Below are 17611 nucleotides of genomic sequence, written 5' to 3'. Positions count from 1 at the left end.
TGTTAATTTTGTTGATCTTTCAAACAAACCTAACTTTCAGTTTTGTCGATTTTTCCCTGTTATTTTCTGTTTTTCACTAATTTCCACTCTAAACTTTTATTATTTTATTCCTTTGTTTGCCTTAGGTTTAGTTTACTGTTATTTATCCAGTATCTTAAGGTGGATGATTAGGTTAGTTTTTTTTTTTTTTTTTTAAATTATACTTTAGATGAAGGTTTATAGAACAAAGTAGTTTCTCATTAAATAGTTAATACATATATTGCTTTATAACATCGGCTAACAACCCCATGACATGTCAGCACTCTCCTTTCTCGAACTTGGGTTTCCTATTATCAGCTTTCCTGTCCCCTCCTGCCTTCTAGTCCTTGTCCCTGGGCTGGTGTGCCCTTTTAGTCTCATTTTGTCCAATGGGTGTGTCTAATCTTGGCTAAAAGGTGAACTTCTGTAGTGACTTCATTACTGAGCTAAAAGGGTGTCTGGGGGGCCATATTCTCAAGGTTTCTGCAATCTCTGTTAGTCCAGTAAATCTAGTCTCTTTTGAGTTAGAATTTTGTTCTACATTTTTCTCCAGCTCTGTCCAGGACCCTCTGTTGTGATCCCGTTCAGGACATTCAGTGGTGGTAGCCGGGCACCATTTAGTTGTACTGGACTAAGTCTGGTGGAGGCCATGGTAGTTGTGGTCTGTTAGTCCTTTGGACTAATCTTTCCCTTGTGTCTTTAGTTTTCTTCATTTTCCCTTGCTACTGAAGGGGTGAGACCAGTGGAGTGTCTTAGATAGCTGCTCACAGGCTTTTAAGACCCCAGATGCTACTCGCCAAAATAGAATGTAGAACATTTTCTTTATAAACTATGTTATGCCAGTTGAGATAATTCGGTCCCTCAGAGAGTTTGGATATGTCCACGGAGCTTCCATGACCTTGCCCTCAACAAGTTGTGCTGGCTTCCTCAGTATTGTGTACTATCTTACCCTTCACTAAAGTTACCACTTATCTATTGTCTATTTAGTCTTTTTCCACCCACCCCTTCCCTCCTTCGTAGGCATTAACGATTGCTTCTTTTTGTGTGTAAAGCATTTCATGAGTTTTTATAGTAATGGTCTCATACAATATTTGTCTTTATGTAATGGACTTATTTCAGCATAGTGTCCTCCAAAATCATCCATGTTGTGAGATTCTTCACAAATTCATCATTCATCTTTATCGTTGCATAGTACTCCATTGTGGATGTACCATAGTTTGTTTATCCATTCATCTGTTGATAGGCATCTAGGTTGTTTCCATCTTTTTGCTATTGTGAACAATGCTGCAGTGAACATGGGTGTGCATATGTCTATGCGTGTGACAGCTCTTATTTCTCTAGGATATATTTCTAGGAGTGGGATTGCTGGATCATATGGTATTCCTATTTCTAGCTTTCTAAGGAAGCGCCATATTGTTTTCCAAAATGGTTGTACCATTTTGCATTCCCACCAGCAGTGCATAAGAGTTCCAGTCTCCCTGCAGCCTTTCCAGTATTTGTTATTTGCTGATTCATGCCAGTAGTGCTGAGGTGAGATAGTATGTCATTGTGGTTTTGATTTGCATTTCTCTAATGGATAGTGATTGTGTGCATTTCCTTATGCATCTGTTAGCTGCTTGAATGTCTTCTTTGGTGAAGTGTCCGTTTCCTTTGCCCATTTTTTAATCGGATTATTTGTTCTCTTGTTGTAAAGGTGTTGGGTTTTCCTGTAGGTTTAGAGCTTAGACCTTTGTCGCATTTATAATAGCCAAAAAATTCTTCCCAGTCTGTAGGTTTTCTTTTTACTCTTTTGGTGAAGTCTTTTGATGAGCCTAAGTGTTTAATTTTTAGAAGATCCCAGTTATCTAGCTTATCTTCTGGAGTTTGTATGTTTTTAGTTATGGTTTGTATCCTGTTAATGCCGTGTGTTAGGGTCTCTTGCGTTAATCTTATTTTTTTCTATGACCTTTATAGGTTTTGGTTTTATATTTAGGTCTTTGATCCATTTTGAATTAGTTTTTGTGTATGGTGTGAGGTATGGGTCCTGTTCCATGTTTTTGCAGATGGACATCCAGTTTTGCTAGCATTATTTGTTTAAAAGACTGTTTCTTCCCCATTTAATGGACTTTGGGCCCTTGTCGAAGATCAGGTGACCATAGGTGGATGGATTTACATCTGGGTTCTTCACTCTGTTCCATTGGTCAATGTATTTGTCATTGTACCAGTACCAGGCTGTTTTGACTACCATAGCTGTATAGTAGGTTCTGAGGTCAGGTAGTGCGAGTCCTCCTGTTTTATTCCTCTTTTTCAATAATGCTTCCCTTATATAGGGCCTCTTCCCTTTCTATATAAAGTTAATGATTGTTTTTTTCCATCTCTTTAAAGAATGTTGTTGGTATTTGGATCGGGATTGCATTGTGTTTGTAGATTGCTTTGGGTAGAATTGTCATTTTCACAATGTTGAGTCTACCTACTCATGGTATGTTTTTCCATTTATGTAGATCTCTTTAGGTTTCTTGCAGTAGTGTTTTGTAGTTTTCTTTGTATAGGTCTTTTACATCTCTAGTTAGATTTATTCCTAAGTACTTTTTTTTTAGATGTTATTATAAATGGTATTGTTTTCCTGATTTCCTTTTTGTAGTTCTTTTTGTTGGTGTATAGGATTCCAACTGATTTTTGTATATTTATGTTGTATCCTTCTACTCTGCTGAATCTATTAGTTACAGTAGTTTTCTCGTGGAGTCTTATGGGTTTTCTGTATAAAGTATCATATAATTTGCAAATAGGGACAGTTTTACTTCTTCGTTCCTAATTTGGATGCCCTTTATTTCCTTTTCTTGCCTTACTGCTCTAGCTAGGACTTCCAGCACAATGTTAAATAGGAGTGGTTGATAAAGGGCATCCTTGTCGTCTTCCTGTTCTCAAGGGGAATGCTTTAAGCTTCTCTCCACTAAAAATGATATTGGCTGCTGGTTTTGTATAGATGGCCTTTATTGTGTTGAGGAATTTCCCTTCTACATCTACTTTATTGAGAGTTTTTATGAAGAATGGATGTGGGACTTTGTCAAATGTCTTTTCTATGTGGATTGAGATATTGAGATGATCATGTGATTCTTTTATTTATGTGGTGGATTACAATGATCGATTTCCTAACATTAAGTATACTTGCATACCTGGTATGAATCTTACTTGATCGTGGTGGTTTCTTTTTTTTTTTTGATATGATGCTGAATTCTGGTGGCTAGAATTTTGTTGATAATTTTTGTATCTGTATTCATGAGAGATATTGGTTTGTAATTTTCTTTTTTTTTTTGGTGGTGTCTTTGCCTGGTTTTGGTATCAGGGTTATGCTGGCTTCATAGAATGAACTTAGAAGTATCCTTTCCTTGTCTCTGTTCTGAAATAATTTGAGTAGTACTGTTGTAAGCTCTTCTCTGAATGCTTAGTAGAATTCTCCAGTGAAGCCATCTGGGCCAGGACTTTTTTTTGTTTGGAGTTTCTTTATTATCTTTTCAGTCTCTTGTTTTGTTCGGGTGTGTTCATATTTTCAACATCAATTTGTGATAGTTTGGGTAGGTAGTGTGTTTCTAGAAATTTGTTCATTTCCTCTAGATTTTCAAATTTATTGTAGTTTTTCATAATACTCTGTTGTGATCCTTTTTATTTCAGTTGGGTCTGTTGTAATGTCCCCCATTTCATTTCTTATTTGGATTATTTGTGCCTTTTCCTGTTTTTCTTTTGTCAGTTTGTCTAGTGGCTTGTCGATTTTCTTGATCCTTTCAAAGAACCAACTTTTGGATTTTGTTGATTCTTTCCATTGTTTTTCTATTCTCTGCTTTATTTATTTCTGCTCTGATCTTTATTGTGGCTGTAGCTTCTTTTGCTGTTCTCTGTTTGAGTTGTGTAGCTAATGTTTTGATTTTTTCCCTTTCTTTTATGATGTGTGCATCTAGTGCTATAAATTGATCTCTGAGCACTGCGTTTGCTGTGTACGAAAGGTTTTGCTATGATGTGTTTTCATTCTCATTTGATTCTAGGAATTTTTGGATTCCATCTTTGATTACTTCTATTACCCAGTGATTTTTAAGCAAGGTGTTATTTAGTTTCCATGTAATTGATTTTTTTTCTTTGCTCTTCCTGTTGTTAATTTCTGCCTTGATGGCATTGTGATCAGGGAAGATACTTTGTATTATCTCAGTGTTTTGGATTTTGTTGTGGTACGCTTTTTGGTCTAACGTGGTCTATCCAGGAGAACACTGCATGTACATTGGAAAAGAATATGTACATTACAGCTGTTGGGTGGAATATTCTAGATATGTCTGTGAGTTCAGGTTGGCTGATTGTGGCCTTTAGATCTTCTGTATCTTTGTTGAGTTTCTTTCTAGATGTTCTGTCCTTTATTGAGAGTGGTGTGTTGAAGTCTCCTAGTATTATTGTGGAACTGTCAGTTTCTCTTTTCAGTGCTGTTAAAGTTTTTTTTAACGTATTTTGGAGCTCTGTCATTGGGTGCATAGATGTTTATTATGGTTATATTTTCATGATGGATCGTCCTTTTAATCATGGTATAGTGCCCTTTGTCTTTTATGGTGGATTTTGTTTCAGCATCTGTTTTATGTGGAATTAGTATTGCCACTCCTTCTCTTTTTTGGTGGCTGTTTGCTTGATATATTTTTTCCATTCTTTGATTTTTAATAAATTTATGTCTTTGTTTCTAAGGTGTGTCTCTTGTAGACAACATGTTGATGGATTCTTTTTTTTTTTTTTTTTAATCCATTCTGTCACTCTCTGTCTCTTTATGGGTACATTTATGCCATTTACATCCAGTGTAATTATTGGTAGGTGTGGGTTTATTGTTGTCATTTTATAGTGCTTTTTTTGTGGTGCTGACAGCTTCTTTGTTTCTCTTATTCTCCTGTGCTGAATTCCTTTTGTTTGTTTATTTTTTAATTTGTTTTTGTAGATCTTGTTTTTTCTGAGACTTTGTTTTTCTTCTTTATTTTGATAAGTAGGTTCGTTAACGTTCTTTGTGATTATCTTGAAATTTATCCACATGTTTCTAAGTTTGAACCAGTGTATGATTACTTGGTATCGCCTTCCCTTCCTCTCCATTAGAAAGTTCTATACCTGCACCATTTATTCTCTCTTTTATTGTTCTGACGTTCTTGTCATTTGCAGATTAACCTCTCTGGTTCCCTGTTGTAAATCTTTTGGCTTTGAATAGTCCTTGAGAGTTGTTGGTATCTGGCTGGCGCTGTCTTCTGTCCTAGATTCAGGCTGTTGTCTGTTCTCAAACTGAAGGACTCCCTTTAATAATTCTTGTAAGTTTGGTTTGGTTTTTATGTAATCCCTTAATTTCTGTTTATCTGGAAGTGTCCTAATTTCATCATCATATTTGAACAAGAGTTTTGCAGGATATGTTATTCTTGGTTGTCAGTTTTTTTTCTTCAAGGTTTTATATATGTCATCCCATTGTTTTCTTGCCTGCATTGTTTCTGTCAAGTAATCAGAGCTTAGTCTTATTGTTTCTTCTATGTATGTGACTTTTTGTTTTTCTCAAGCTGCTCTCAGGATTCTTTGTCTTTGGTTTTAGCGAGGGTGTTTATGATATGCCTTGGTGATTTTCTTTTGGGATCTATCCTATATGGGGTTCATTGAGCTTCTTGGATCGTCAGCTTTTCATTCTTCATGATATTAGGGAAGTTTTTTGTTAGCAATTCTTCAGTGATTCTCTTTGTGTTTTCCATATTCTCCCCCTGTTGTGGAACTCTGATCACTCACAAGTTTTTGCTGTTGATTGTATCCCACATCATTCTCAGGGTTTCTTGATTTTTCTTTGTTTTTTTTTCTGATTTTTCCTCAAACAAAATTTTATCCAAGTCGTTGTCTTCACTTTCTCTGATCCTGTCTTCCATTGTTTCAAACCTGTTCCTCAGCCCTTCTATGACAGTGTCATTTCTGAAATCTTGTTTATCTTTTGGATTTCTAATTGTTGTTTTTGTATGATTTCTAATTGTGAATTTATTTTGACATTTTTGTTGTTGTATAATTTTCCTGAATTCTTGTATTTTTTTTGTCTTTATTTTCCATGAATTTGTCTATTTTTTTCTCATTTGTGTCTGCTTTTGTTTCAAGTCTTGGATAGCTGTGAATATTAGAGATTCGAATTCCCTATCAGTTAGTTCTAGTGACTTCTACTGGAAAGTCAGCTGGTGTTTTATTTTGGATGTCTACTGGAACCATCCTTTCGTGTTTTTTTTTATGTTTTGATATTGTCTGCTGTGTTTGGGACATTCATTAGTTATTTTCTTTGTTTATTGATTGTAGATTTGTTTGTTTTGTCCTGCTTTTTTGTTTTATTTGGTTATGTCTGAGCAGGCGGGTTATGCGTTCTTTGTTGTTTTCTCGTCTGTGGACATGATATTTTTCACCTCCTTGTCCAATAGGGGAAGGGCTGGAATCAGTTGTTTGTAGCATGTACTGGGGCCGAGAGGGTGAGCTGGTGGTCAGTGCAGGGCAGGTTCCAGTGGGTCATGCCTGTGCTGCTTGGGAGTGTAATGTTCAGCACACGCTGCAGCTAGCCAGGGGAGGGGGGAGGTTGTGATGTGTTGAGCTGTGTTGGGTATGGAAAAGAAGAGAGAGTAGAAACCGGAAAAAAAGAAAAAAGTACTGAGGGAGCTTGCTGTTGGAAGGGAGAGACAAGAAACAGAGAAATGAAGAAAAACAAAAAGAAAAAAAGTAAAAATAGAAAAAAATAACAAAAATAAAAATAAAAAGAAAATGCCCCCAGGGATCCCACTGGCATCTCTGCACAGACCGAGGAAATGGCTCCCAAGCCTCACAGGATAGCCTGGCTAGAGGGAGTGGAGAATGATGCACAGCACCAGGTAATCAGGAGACAGGAAATGAGAGTAAGTAGAAAGAGACGAGAAACTCAGAAATGAAGAAAGAAAGAAAGAAAAAAAGGAAATAAACTAACATAAAAAAGAAAAAGGGAGGGCAAAAAGCCTGCAGGGATCCCACCAACATGGCCGTCCGGACTGGGGAAGCAGTTCCCCAGCTCAGCAGTCTTTCGCAGCCTCTCAAGAAGCAGCAAAGATGGCACTCAGAGTCAGGTGTTTAAGAGAAAGTAGGAGGAGGAGGTGAGAGGCAGGGAAGAAACCAAAAGAGGCTGAAATTGCAATGGCAGCAACAAGGAAATGGTAGTGAAGAAGCCGTCTGGTTTGGGCGGGGCAAATCCGCACGACATGGAGCTGGTGCCTTCTGTGCCACTGTTACGGCCCTCTGGAAGCGGCGAATTGGCCCAGCAGGAAGCTGGGAATCGACCCACCAGGAATCGGCCCACTGGAAAGCAGTGAATCAGCCCACTGGGAAGCCGGGAATCGACCCGCCGGGAAGCGGTGAAGGTCGAGTAGGGAGAGGCAGGGTTGGGGGTGGGAAAGTGTGTCTCGCTGGTTACTGGATGCTCTGTCTTCTGCTTGGAGCTCTGTGAATCTCCTTTCCCATACTTCATGTCTGCCGATCTCTGACAGGAGTCCAAGATGGTGGATCCTTGCTGCATTAGCTGATAGAGGACTTCTGCTTGTAACTCTCCTCACTCACTGTTCTTTGTCAGTTTCTTATTCCATTTAGTGCTTGGTTGAGTTTTCACTTCATGCTTAGGATACCAGGATTGACGTTTGTCTCTGTTTTACTTAGTTTTTCAGTTCTTGGCTGTGGAGGGATTGGCATGGTGCTTCTGTCTACAGCGCCATGTTGGCTCCGCCTCTTTTCGTTTTTTAAATGTAAGCATCAGCAACTATAAATTTTTCTCTAAGCAGTGCTTTAGCTTTGTCCCGTAAGTTCTGGTATGTTGTGTCTTCATTTTCATTCATCTCAAATTATTTTTTAATTTTATTTATGATTTTTTTCTTTGACCAATAAAGTGTGTTGTTTCATTTCCACATGTTTGTAAATTCCCTGTATTTCTTTTTGTTATTGATTGCTGTCAGAGAAAATATTTGTATGATTTCAATCCTTTTATCTTGTTTTATGGCTTAGCATATTGTCTGTCTTGGAGAACGTTCATGTGTACTTGAGAAGGATGTGTGTGTGTATTCCGCTGTTGTTGGGTGGAGTACTCAATAAATGTTTTATATCTAGTTTATATAACCCAAAAACCTGTTGTTGTTAATTTCAACTCAATAGTGACCCTATAGGTCAGAGTTGAACTCTCCTATAAGATTTCCAAGGAGTGGCTGGGGGATTTGAACTGCCGACCTTTTGGTTAGCAGCCAAGCTCTTAACCACTGCTCCCCTAGGGCTCTAGTTTATATATAGTGTTGTTGAAGTCTTTTGTTTTTTGTTTGTTTGCTTATCCATTACTGAAAGTGGGGTAATGAAGTCTCCAAATATTATTGTTTCTGATGTGGGATGTTCACCGTTTAAGTGAACTGGGCCGGGGCAATTGAGTCCAAGTATTCTCAGCCTGCTGTGCCAGGGTTAAACTTCTGCTCTTTGTGTGGGACCTGAGTGAAAGAAGAGAGTCCAGCTTAGAGCTTCTACAACACAGAGCAGGGAGACTATGAAATGTGGCTACTAGAAAATGTAAAATTACATGCACGGCTCGTTTTTGTGGCTTGCATTATATTTCTGCTAGATAGTGCTTTTCTGAAGAGTACTGCACATCTCAGTGTCTTTTAGAACTGCCACAAAGTAAATTTTACTTACATAGCCTGTTTTTAGAAATCATTCAATTACCATCAAACTCTTTAAATTGAAAGAAAATCCTTTTGCTTGTTTTCAGGTGATGATGAACACAGAAACTTTATATAGTGCAAGGGACTCTCAATTAGGGAGAAAATACATATTTGCATGACATTTTAGTGAGTTCTAAAATATAGGCACAGAGTGCTAATTTAAAATTTTTATCCAAGTCCGTTGCTAGTTAGTAATGTTTTGTGTGATTCCAGTTATCGTGCCCTTTTTGATTTATGATGGTATAATCGAAGTTTTTGTCTTTTAGATTGATGGTGGTGTTAGTTGCCGTTGAGTTGGCTCTGAGTCATAGCGACCTTAAGTATAACAGAAGAAATATTGCCTGGCTCTGCGCTATCTTCACAATCATTATTATGTTTGAGTCCATTGTTTTAGCCACCGTGTCAATCCATCTCACCAAGGGCCTCCTTCACTTTTGTTGATCCTCCACTTTACAACCATGATGTCCTTTTTTAGAGATTGATTTTTCCTGATGACGTGTCCATAGTAAGCAAGATGAAGTCTCACCATCCTCACTTCTTTTTTTTTTTAATTTTTGTTTTTATTGTATTTTAGATGAAGTTTTATAGGACAATTAGTTTCTCATTAAACAGTACGTGTACTGTTTTATGACAATGATTAACAATCTCACAACATGTCAACACTGTTCTCGACCTTGTTCCCTATTACCAGCTTTCCTGTCCCCTCCTGCCTTCTGGTCCTTGTCCCTGGACTGTTGTGCCCCATTAGTCTGGTTTTGTTTTTTGGGGCTGTCTAATCTTTGGCTGGATAGTGAACCTCGGGAGTGACTTCACCACTGAGCTAAAAGGGTATCTGGGGGCTATGCTCTCGGGCTTTCTCCAGTCTCTGTCAGGCCAGTAAGTCTGGTCCTTTCTTGTGAGTTAGAACTTTGTTCTCCATTTTTCTCCAGCTGTGTCCAGGACCCTCTGTTCTGATCCTGGTTAGAGCAGTCACTGGTGGTGGCTGGGCACCATCTAGCTGTACTGGACTCAATCTGGTGGAGGCCCTGGTAGCCATCCTCACTTCTAAGGAGCATTCTGATTGTATTTCTTCTAAGACTGATTGGTTCATTCTTCTGGTGGCCCGTGGTATATTCAGTATTCTTCACCAACAGCACATTTCGAATGCATCAGTTTTCCTGTCTTTTTTCATTGTCTAGCTTTTGTATGCATATGAGGTGATTGAAAATGTTACGGCTTAGGTCAGGTTTTCCTTAGATATCAAAGTGATATTTTTGTTTTTTAACAACTTTAAAGAGGTCTTTTCCAGCAGATTTGCTCAACATGGTATGTTGCTTGACTTCTTGACTGCTGCTTTTGTGGACATTGATTGTTGGTCCAAGTACAATCATATCTTTGACAACTTCAGTTTCTTTGCCATTTATCATAATGTTGTTTGTTGGTCCAGTTAGAGGATTTTCATTTTCTTCATGTTCAGGTGTAATCCATGCTGAAGGCTGTAGTCTTTGGCCTTCATCAGTAAGTGCTTCTGGTTGTCTTCTATTTCGGCAAACAAGGTTGTGTCATCTGCTTATCACAGGCTGTTAATGAGTCTGTCTCCAGTCCTGATGCTACGTTCTTCATATTGTCCAGCTTTTTGGACATTTGTTCAGCATACAGATTCAATAAGTATGGTGAAAGGATGTAACCTTGTTGCATACCTTTTCCAGTTCTGAACCACAAGTAATCTCTTGTTCTGTTTGAATGACTCTCTCTTGACTCATGCACGTTTTACATGAGCGCAATTAAGTGTTGTGGAATTCCCATTCTTCATAGCGTTATCGATAATATGTTATGATCCACACAGTTAAATGCCTTTGTGTAGTCGATAAAACACAGGTAAATACCTTTCTGGTATTTTTTACTTTAAGCCAACATCTATCTGACATTACCAATGATATCACTCCTCCTGAGTCCTCTTCTGAATCTGGCTTAAACTCCTGGCAGTTTCCTGCCCATGTATGGCTGCAGCCTTTTTTGAATTATCTTCAGCAAAAGTTCACTAGCATGTCATATTAGCGATACTGTTTGATAATTTCCATATTCCATATGATTGCCTTTCTTTGGAATGGGCTGGAACATGGATCTCTTCCAGTCAGTTGGCCGAGTAGATGTCTTCCAAATTTCTTGACATAAATCAGTAAGCACTTCCAATACTTCATCTCTTTGTTGAAGCATCTCAGTTGATATGTTGTCAATTTCTGGAGCCTTGTTTTTCACTAATGCCTTCATGAAGTGCAGCTTGAACTTCTTCCTTCATTGGTAGGGGTTTTTGATCATATGCTGCCTCCTGAAATGATTGAACGTTGACCGATTATTTTTGGTACAGTGACTTTGTGTATTTCTCTCTTCTTTTGAAGCTTCTGAGTATAATGTGATTTGAGGCTTGAACTTTTTCTTCAGTTCTTTCAGCTTGAGAAGTGCTGATTGTGCTCTTCTCTTCTGGTTTTCTAACTCCAGGTCTTTGCGCATTTCATCGTAACACTTTGCCTTGTCTTTAGCTGCCCTTTGAAATATTCTGTTCACCTCTTTTACTTCATCAATTCTTCCTTTTGCTTTAACTACTCTTGCATTTTAAAGCAAGTTTCAGAGTCTCTTCTGAAATCCATTTGGTGTTTTCCTTTTCTTTTTTCAGGAAGAACAATTTTAACTTTCTGTTAAGCATTCTCCCAGAAGCATTATTTTTGGGTATACATTTAGTTTTTATTTTCTTTAAAATGTTTGGACATATACCATTGGTGACACATAAGGTGATACTAGGAGGCGCTTGCCAGTGAGCCAAAGGTTTCTTTTTCCGTTTTTTTTCCTTCTGATTTTATCAGGGGTAAAGTGGGGTGCTAGTATGTGGCTAACACTTCTCCAACGTTAATTTTTTTTTAAACAAAGACAAAGGAGTTATACTGAGTGTTATGCAGGCAATGATAGTTAAGCGAAATTTAATAACTTCGGCTTTCCTTTTTTAAAAATTTACTGTTACCTTCTATTTATAGCACAGTGTAAGGCAGCTTCCTTTAGAAATAAATCTAAGCAAAAATGAATTATGGGAATTTTAAGTAAGCGTATAAAAAACCAGAAACCAAACCCATTGCCATCTAGTTGATTCCGTCTTATAGCGACATAGAAAAGATACAAATCTGGTAGAAACATGAAAGAGTAGGTGAATGACTGAAGTATAGGAGTGATTCAGCATATTGATGCTTTTTTCTCCCTTGACTTATTTATCTTTACATTGTTTGTCTCCACTGTTAATTTCTCGTTATGTATAGTGTACATTCAAGTCTGTTAACTTATCGTTGCCAGGTTTCCATGGATCTCAATAGTGCCAGCACTATTGTTCTTCGGGTCTTAACACAGGCCACCAGTCAGGATACTGCTGTGTTAAAACCAGCTGAGGAGCAATTGAAACAGTGGGAGACACAGCCAGGTTTCTATTCAGTGTTGCTGGTAAGTTGTTCTACAATAATTTAGTTTTATTTTTAATAAAAGGAGAGACCATTATTTAAATTGTTCTAAAAACCTGCATCGATGATTTACTGTAGTGAAACTGATCCAGATGTTTGGCAGCCATGGCCACTGCCATTAACTTATTAATTCAGGGCATGACTTTTTAAGGGTATTTAAGAAATATTTATTGATGGATGAATGAATAAATGAGCAGGGGTATTGGTAGCATCTTCTGTGTGGGTTTTTAATTTTAACATGTTAATGCTGACCTTAGGACTGTAAATGGTACTCTTTCAAGTCTTCTCTTCATCTGTACCCTGATTGTGTTATGTTGCCGGAGTTGTTCACATCTCCACACTGCACCTTAGGGTTAGGTATACCATTCTTAATGTATTTCATTTTAATATATTGTTTTTTTCCTTTCTCATCTAAAAATTTCATATTCTTGAGATATCTGATCTTTTCCTGGGTGTTGTGGGAAATAGTATAGTAATTTAATGAACAACTTGTGCTAAACCCTTTTTGTGAGTTTATTGCTTTTGGTAAATTAAAATTATATCCTCAGTGCTAGAATGAATGAAAGTCATTGTTTTGTGTTGAGGTCCTTCCCAATTCTTTATTTCTTCTGAAAAATTAGGAACTCTGATTAGTGTTTGAGATTTAGTTTCTGGCTAGGACAGTAAGGTTACCAGTTGGGTCAAAAATTGACCGTGTATTTATGTCACTAGTAAAAACTCAGAGAAAAATTGTTTACCATATTTTGCAAAAAAGAATAAAGCAATTGACATACGTATTTTGATTTCTTAACTAAAAAAGTTTTTGGGTTTATTAAATTTAATAAGATACTAATCATGACTGTAAGAGAAATTGTCTGGTGTTATACTTGATATTGTGAATATGACATGGAAGTTGGCCGTTTGGCTGTATAACAAAAAGATAAAACAAGATTGATTTTGAGACGCTAAATAGAACATCTTATTGTTTACACAGTTTCAGAATCATGTTTGTAAATTTTGAGCAAAGTGTAAATCTTTAGAAAATCTCAGCATTATCTTTACTCTCCATGTGTTTATTTAAATGAGTAAGATCTATAATTAGCCTTTTTTTTTTCCCAGGCAAAACTGTAAAATACTTTTGGAGTTTTTTATGTTAGTTATTGCTAGACCTTAAAAACAATAGGCAATGCTTGATTAACTAGACTTTTTGTGTGATGTGTGAATTATTAATTATGATAGTAAGTGCCTAAAACTGTTTTGTTTTTATTTTTATAAGCCGTAACTTACTTTTTAAAGGGATAGTAAAAATTTATTTTAGCTGGAATAGATTGTAATTGAATAGCGACCGTGCATAAGCTTAGTCTTATTTTTTTAGTGACTGTGCGTAAGCTTAGTCTTCTTTTTTCTTTTTTTTTTCCCATGCATTCATTGTCTTGGCACATTTAATTTCTTTTGGCCTCAGCTGTTAATTCTAGCGGTATGGTTAGCTGCTGTTGAGTTGGCCCTGACTCATGGTGACCCCATGCAGAACGGAATGAAATACTGCCCGGTACTGTGCCATTCCCATGATTGGTTGCGGATTGGACCATTGTGATCCACAGGGTTTTTCATTGGCTGATTTTTGGAAGTACATTGCCAGCCTTTCCTTCTCATTTAGTTTAGAGACTTCCAGATTTGTATACCTGATCTCAGGCTTGTGTTCCAGTCCCGTTATTCAAAGTACTATATGGACTATTTCTACTTGGATTGATATTTGCAGCTTGACTTTTCTTGGTTCCCCTCGTGTAGCTGAGACAGGCTGAGACCTGCCAACTTCCACCGTATTCCCACAATACTCCCATTCATTTATTGATGTGCTCAACAAATACTTATGAAGTTTCTGCTGTGCTGGGCACTGTGCTAGATAGACTCCAGGCATAAGCCATGACTCCATCTGTTGTGGAAGGTAGACATGTAAAGTGTCAAAATAATGTTAGATGCCATCGAGTCGGTTACGACTCAGCAACCCTGTGTTCAACAGAACAAAACACTGTCTTGTTCTGCGCCATCCTCACGATCACTGCCTTGTTTGAGCCCACTGTTGCAGCCGCTGTGTTAATCCATCTCGTTGAGGGTCTTCCTCTTTTTTTGCTGACCTCTACCAAGCTTGATGTCCTTCTCCCAAGATTGGTCTCTCTTGATAACATGTCCGAAGTATGTGAGATGAAGTCTCGCCATCCTTCATTCTGACTGTACTTTTTCCAAGACAGATTTGTATGTTCTTCTGGCAGTCCATGGTATATTCGGTGTTCTTTGCTAACGCTATAATTCAGATGCATCAATTTTTCGATCTTCATTATTCATTGTCCAGCTTTCCCACACATATAAGGCAATTGAAAATACCATGGCTTGGTTCAGGCACACCTTAGTCCTCAAGGTAATATCTTTGCTTTTTAACACTTTAAAGAGATCTTTTGCAGCAGATTTGCCCAATGTAATATGTCGTTTGATTTGTTTCCTTTATGTTAAGATGTAATCTGTACAAAAGGCTGTAGTCTTTGATCTTCGTCAGTAAGTGCTTCAAGTCCTCTTTGCATTGTGAAGGATGGGAAACCCAAAACACTTAATTGTGCTCATAGATCAAGAGGCAGTTGTTTGAACAGAACAAGGGGATACTGTGTGGTTTAAAATCAGGAAAGGTGTACGTCAGGGTTGTATCTTTTGACCATACTTGATCCAGCTGTATGCTGTGCAAATAATTTAAGAATCTGGACTGTATGAAGAAGAGCACAGCATCACGATTGGAGGAAGACTCGTTAACAACCTGCGGTATGCAGATGACACAGCCTTGCTTGCTGAAAGTGAAGTGTCAAAATAGAGTGAGATTTTGCAGTGAAGGAAGTGTAGTTGCAGTGGAAACTCAAGGAGCGACTGACTCAGTTGTAAGGGGTTGTCTTAGTTATCTAGTGCTGCTATAACAGAAATACCACAAATGGTATTATTATTGTTTAACAAACACATTTATTTTCTCACAGTTTAGGAGGCTAGAAGTCCAAATTCAGGGTACCAGCCATAGAGGAAGGCTTTCTCTTTCTTTTGGCCCTAGGGAAAGTTCCTTGTCTCTTGAGCTTCTGTTTCCTGGTTCCTTGGATATGTCCATGTTACTTGACATCTGTCTTCCCCCATCTCTGCTTTCTTAATCTACTTCTTTTGTATCTCGTAGGAAATTGACCCTATACTAACTCTGCCGCATTAACGTGACAAAGACAGCTCATTCCCAAAGGAGATTATAATCACAGGCATAGAAGTTGGGATTTACAGCACATATGTTTTAGGGGGCACAATACAGTCCATAACAGGGGTCTTAAGGAATAAACGCGAGTTCAACAACTATCTTTGTACTCTTTTTTTTTTTTTTGCACACACGTGATTTTCTAAAGGTGGGATTCCATGTAAGATATCTTTTTTTAATACTTAGCATACACATTTTTTCCACAGCACCATAACATGCTATCATTATTTTTGACTTGGATGGTTTCCCACACAGGGTTGTGTTTAGAGATTGACTTTGGGGATTTGAGTTGTTTTTGGTTCGAGGCATGGTACAATTTCACTCTACGTGTTTGCTGAGCGTGCAACATACAATTGCACTAACGACTTAAAACATTTTTTACAAAGAAGTAAACACTATTTTTAAATGTTTGTAATGTTTTTTAAATTACAGTGTATTAAACAAATATTGATTTTAATTTTCGTTTCATTTCCCTGTATGTTTATAACCTATAGTGAGCATTTTAATGTTTTGACAAACAATTTTACTTTTTCTAATTGATAGATTACTTTTGCACAGTTTTGGCTTGCACAGTCATAATTATGGTTCCCCACTACTGTGCAGAGCAAGGACTACCTGTATTTTGATTAACACAGTGAATAAATTATTTGAGTAGTGGTCAGTTCTGAGTTGGAATTATTCATATTGCATCTGCCTTTACATCATTTAAAAATGTTCTGCTAAGAAACTTATTTGTAAGCATACTTGTTTTGATAAAGAGAGTACTTTGAAATAGGTTATTTCATAATGTCTATTAACAATCCAGGGGCTTTGACTTCTTAGAATCTTTGAATCTATGCTGTGGTGGGTATACTTTTTTTTTTTTTTTTTTTAAATTTAGAAGGTATTTCTTTTAGACAAGTCACCACAGTATGACAAACTGACAAACAAGTGGTAGCTTGCGTGTTGCTGTGATGCTGGAAGCTCTGCCACTGGTATTTCAAATACTAGCAAAGTCACCCATAGTAGACAGGTTTCAGTAGAGCTTCCAAACTAAGACAGACTGGGAGGAAGGACCTGACGATCTACTCCTGAAAAAATTGGCCAGTGAGAACCTTATGGATAGCAGCGGAATGTTGTCTGATAATAGTGTTGAAGATGAGCCCTTCGAGTTGGAAGACACTCAGAATAAAAACGAGGAAGAGCTGCTTCCTCAAAGTAGAGTCAGCCTCAATGATGTGGATGGAGTCAAGCTTTTGGGACCTTCATTTGCTGATGTAGCATAACTTAAAATGAGAAGAAACAGCTGTTAACATCCATTAATAATCAGAACATGGAATGTACAGAGCATGAATCAAGGATGACTGGAAGTTGTAAAAGATAAAATGGAAGGCTTGAAGATAGATATTCTAGGCATTAGTGAGCTGAAATGAACTCGTATTGGCCATTTTGAGTTGGACGATCATATGATTTACTGTGCCGGGAATGACAAATTAAAGAGGAATGGTGTTGCATTCATTGTCAAAAAGAACATTTCAAGATTTATCCCAAAATACAGCACTGTCAGTGATAGGATAATATCCATATGCCTACAAGGAAGACGAGTTAATACGACTATTATTCAAATTTTTGCACCAACCACTGTTACCAAAGATGAGGAAATTTAAGATTTTTACCAACTTCTGCAGTCTGAAATTGATCAAACATGCGATCGAGATGCATTAATAATTACTGTTGATTGGAATGTGAAAGTTGGAAAGGAAGAAAGATCGGCAGTTGGAAAATATGGCCTTGGGGATAGAAACGATGCAGAAGATCACATGATAGGATTTTGCAAGACCATTGCCTTATTCATTGGAAATACCTTTTCTCAACAACATTAACGGCAGCTATAAATGTGTACCTCGCTGGATGGAATACACAGGAATCAAATTGACTACATCTCTGGAAAGAGACGTTGGAGAAGCTCAATATCATCAGTCAGAACAAGGCCAGGGGCTGACCATGGAACAGACCATCAGTTGCTCATATGCAAGTTCAGGTTGAAGCTGAAGAAAATTAAGACATGTCCATGAGAGCTAAAGTACGACCTTGAGTATATCCCACCTAAATTTAGAGACTGTCTGAACAATAAGTTTGATAACATAGAACGATAATTATCGAACACCAGA

At 37.5% G+C, this 17611-nt stretch overlaps 1 protein-coding gene across 5 annotated transcripts in view; it reads left to right on the top strand.

Annotated features, from left to right (window-relative positions):
- Nucleotides 1–17611, top strand: part of IPO11 (importin 11) — a 274257-nt gene that overhangs the window by 35464 nt on the left and 221182 nt on the right. For all 5 annotated transcript variants that reach the window (XM_023729611.1, XM_004374553.2, XM_023729613.1 and 2 more), the window contains exon 2: nt 12051–12194. In XM_023729611.1, coding sequence (XP_023585379.1) covers nt 12057–12194 — 138 coding nt within the window. In that variant the 5' untranslated portion in view covers nt 12051–12056. The remainder of the gene's footprint in view (nt 1–12050; nt 12195–17611) is intronic.

Source organism: Trichechus manatus, unplaced genomic scaffold (assembly GCF_000243295.1).
Source record: "Trichechus manatus latirostris isolate Lorelei unplaced genomic scaffold, TriManLat1.0 scaffold00029, whole genome shotgun sequence".
Lineage (NCBI taxonomy): Eukaryota > Metazoa > Chordata > Mammalia > Sirenia > Trichechidae > Trichechus > Trichechus manatus.
This window is presented reverse-complemented; position numbering and strand designations above follow the sequence as displayed.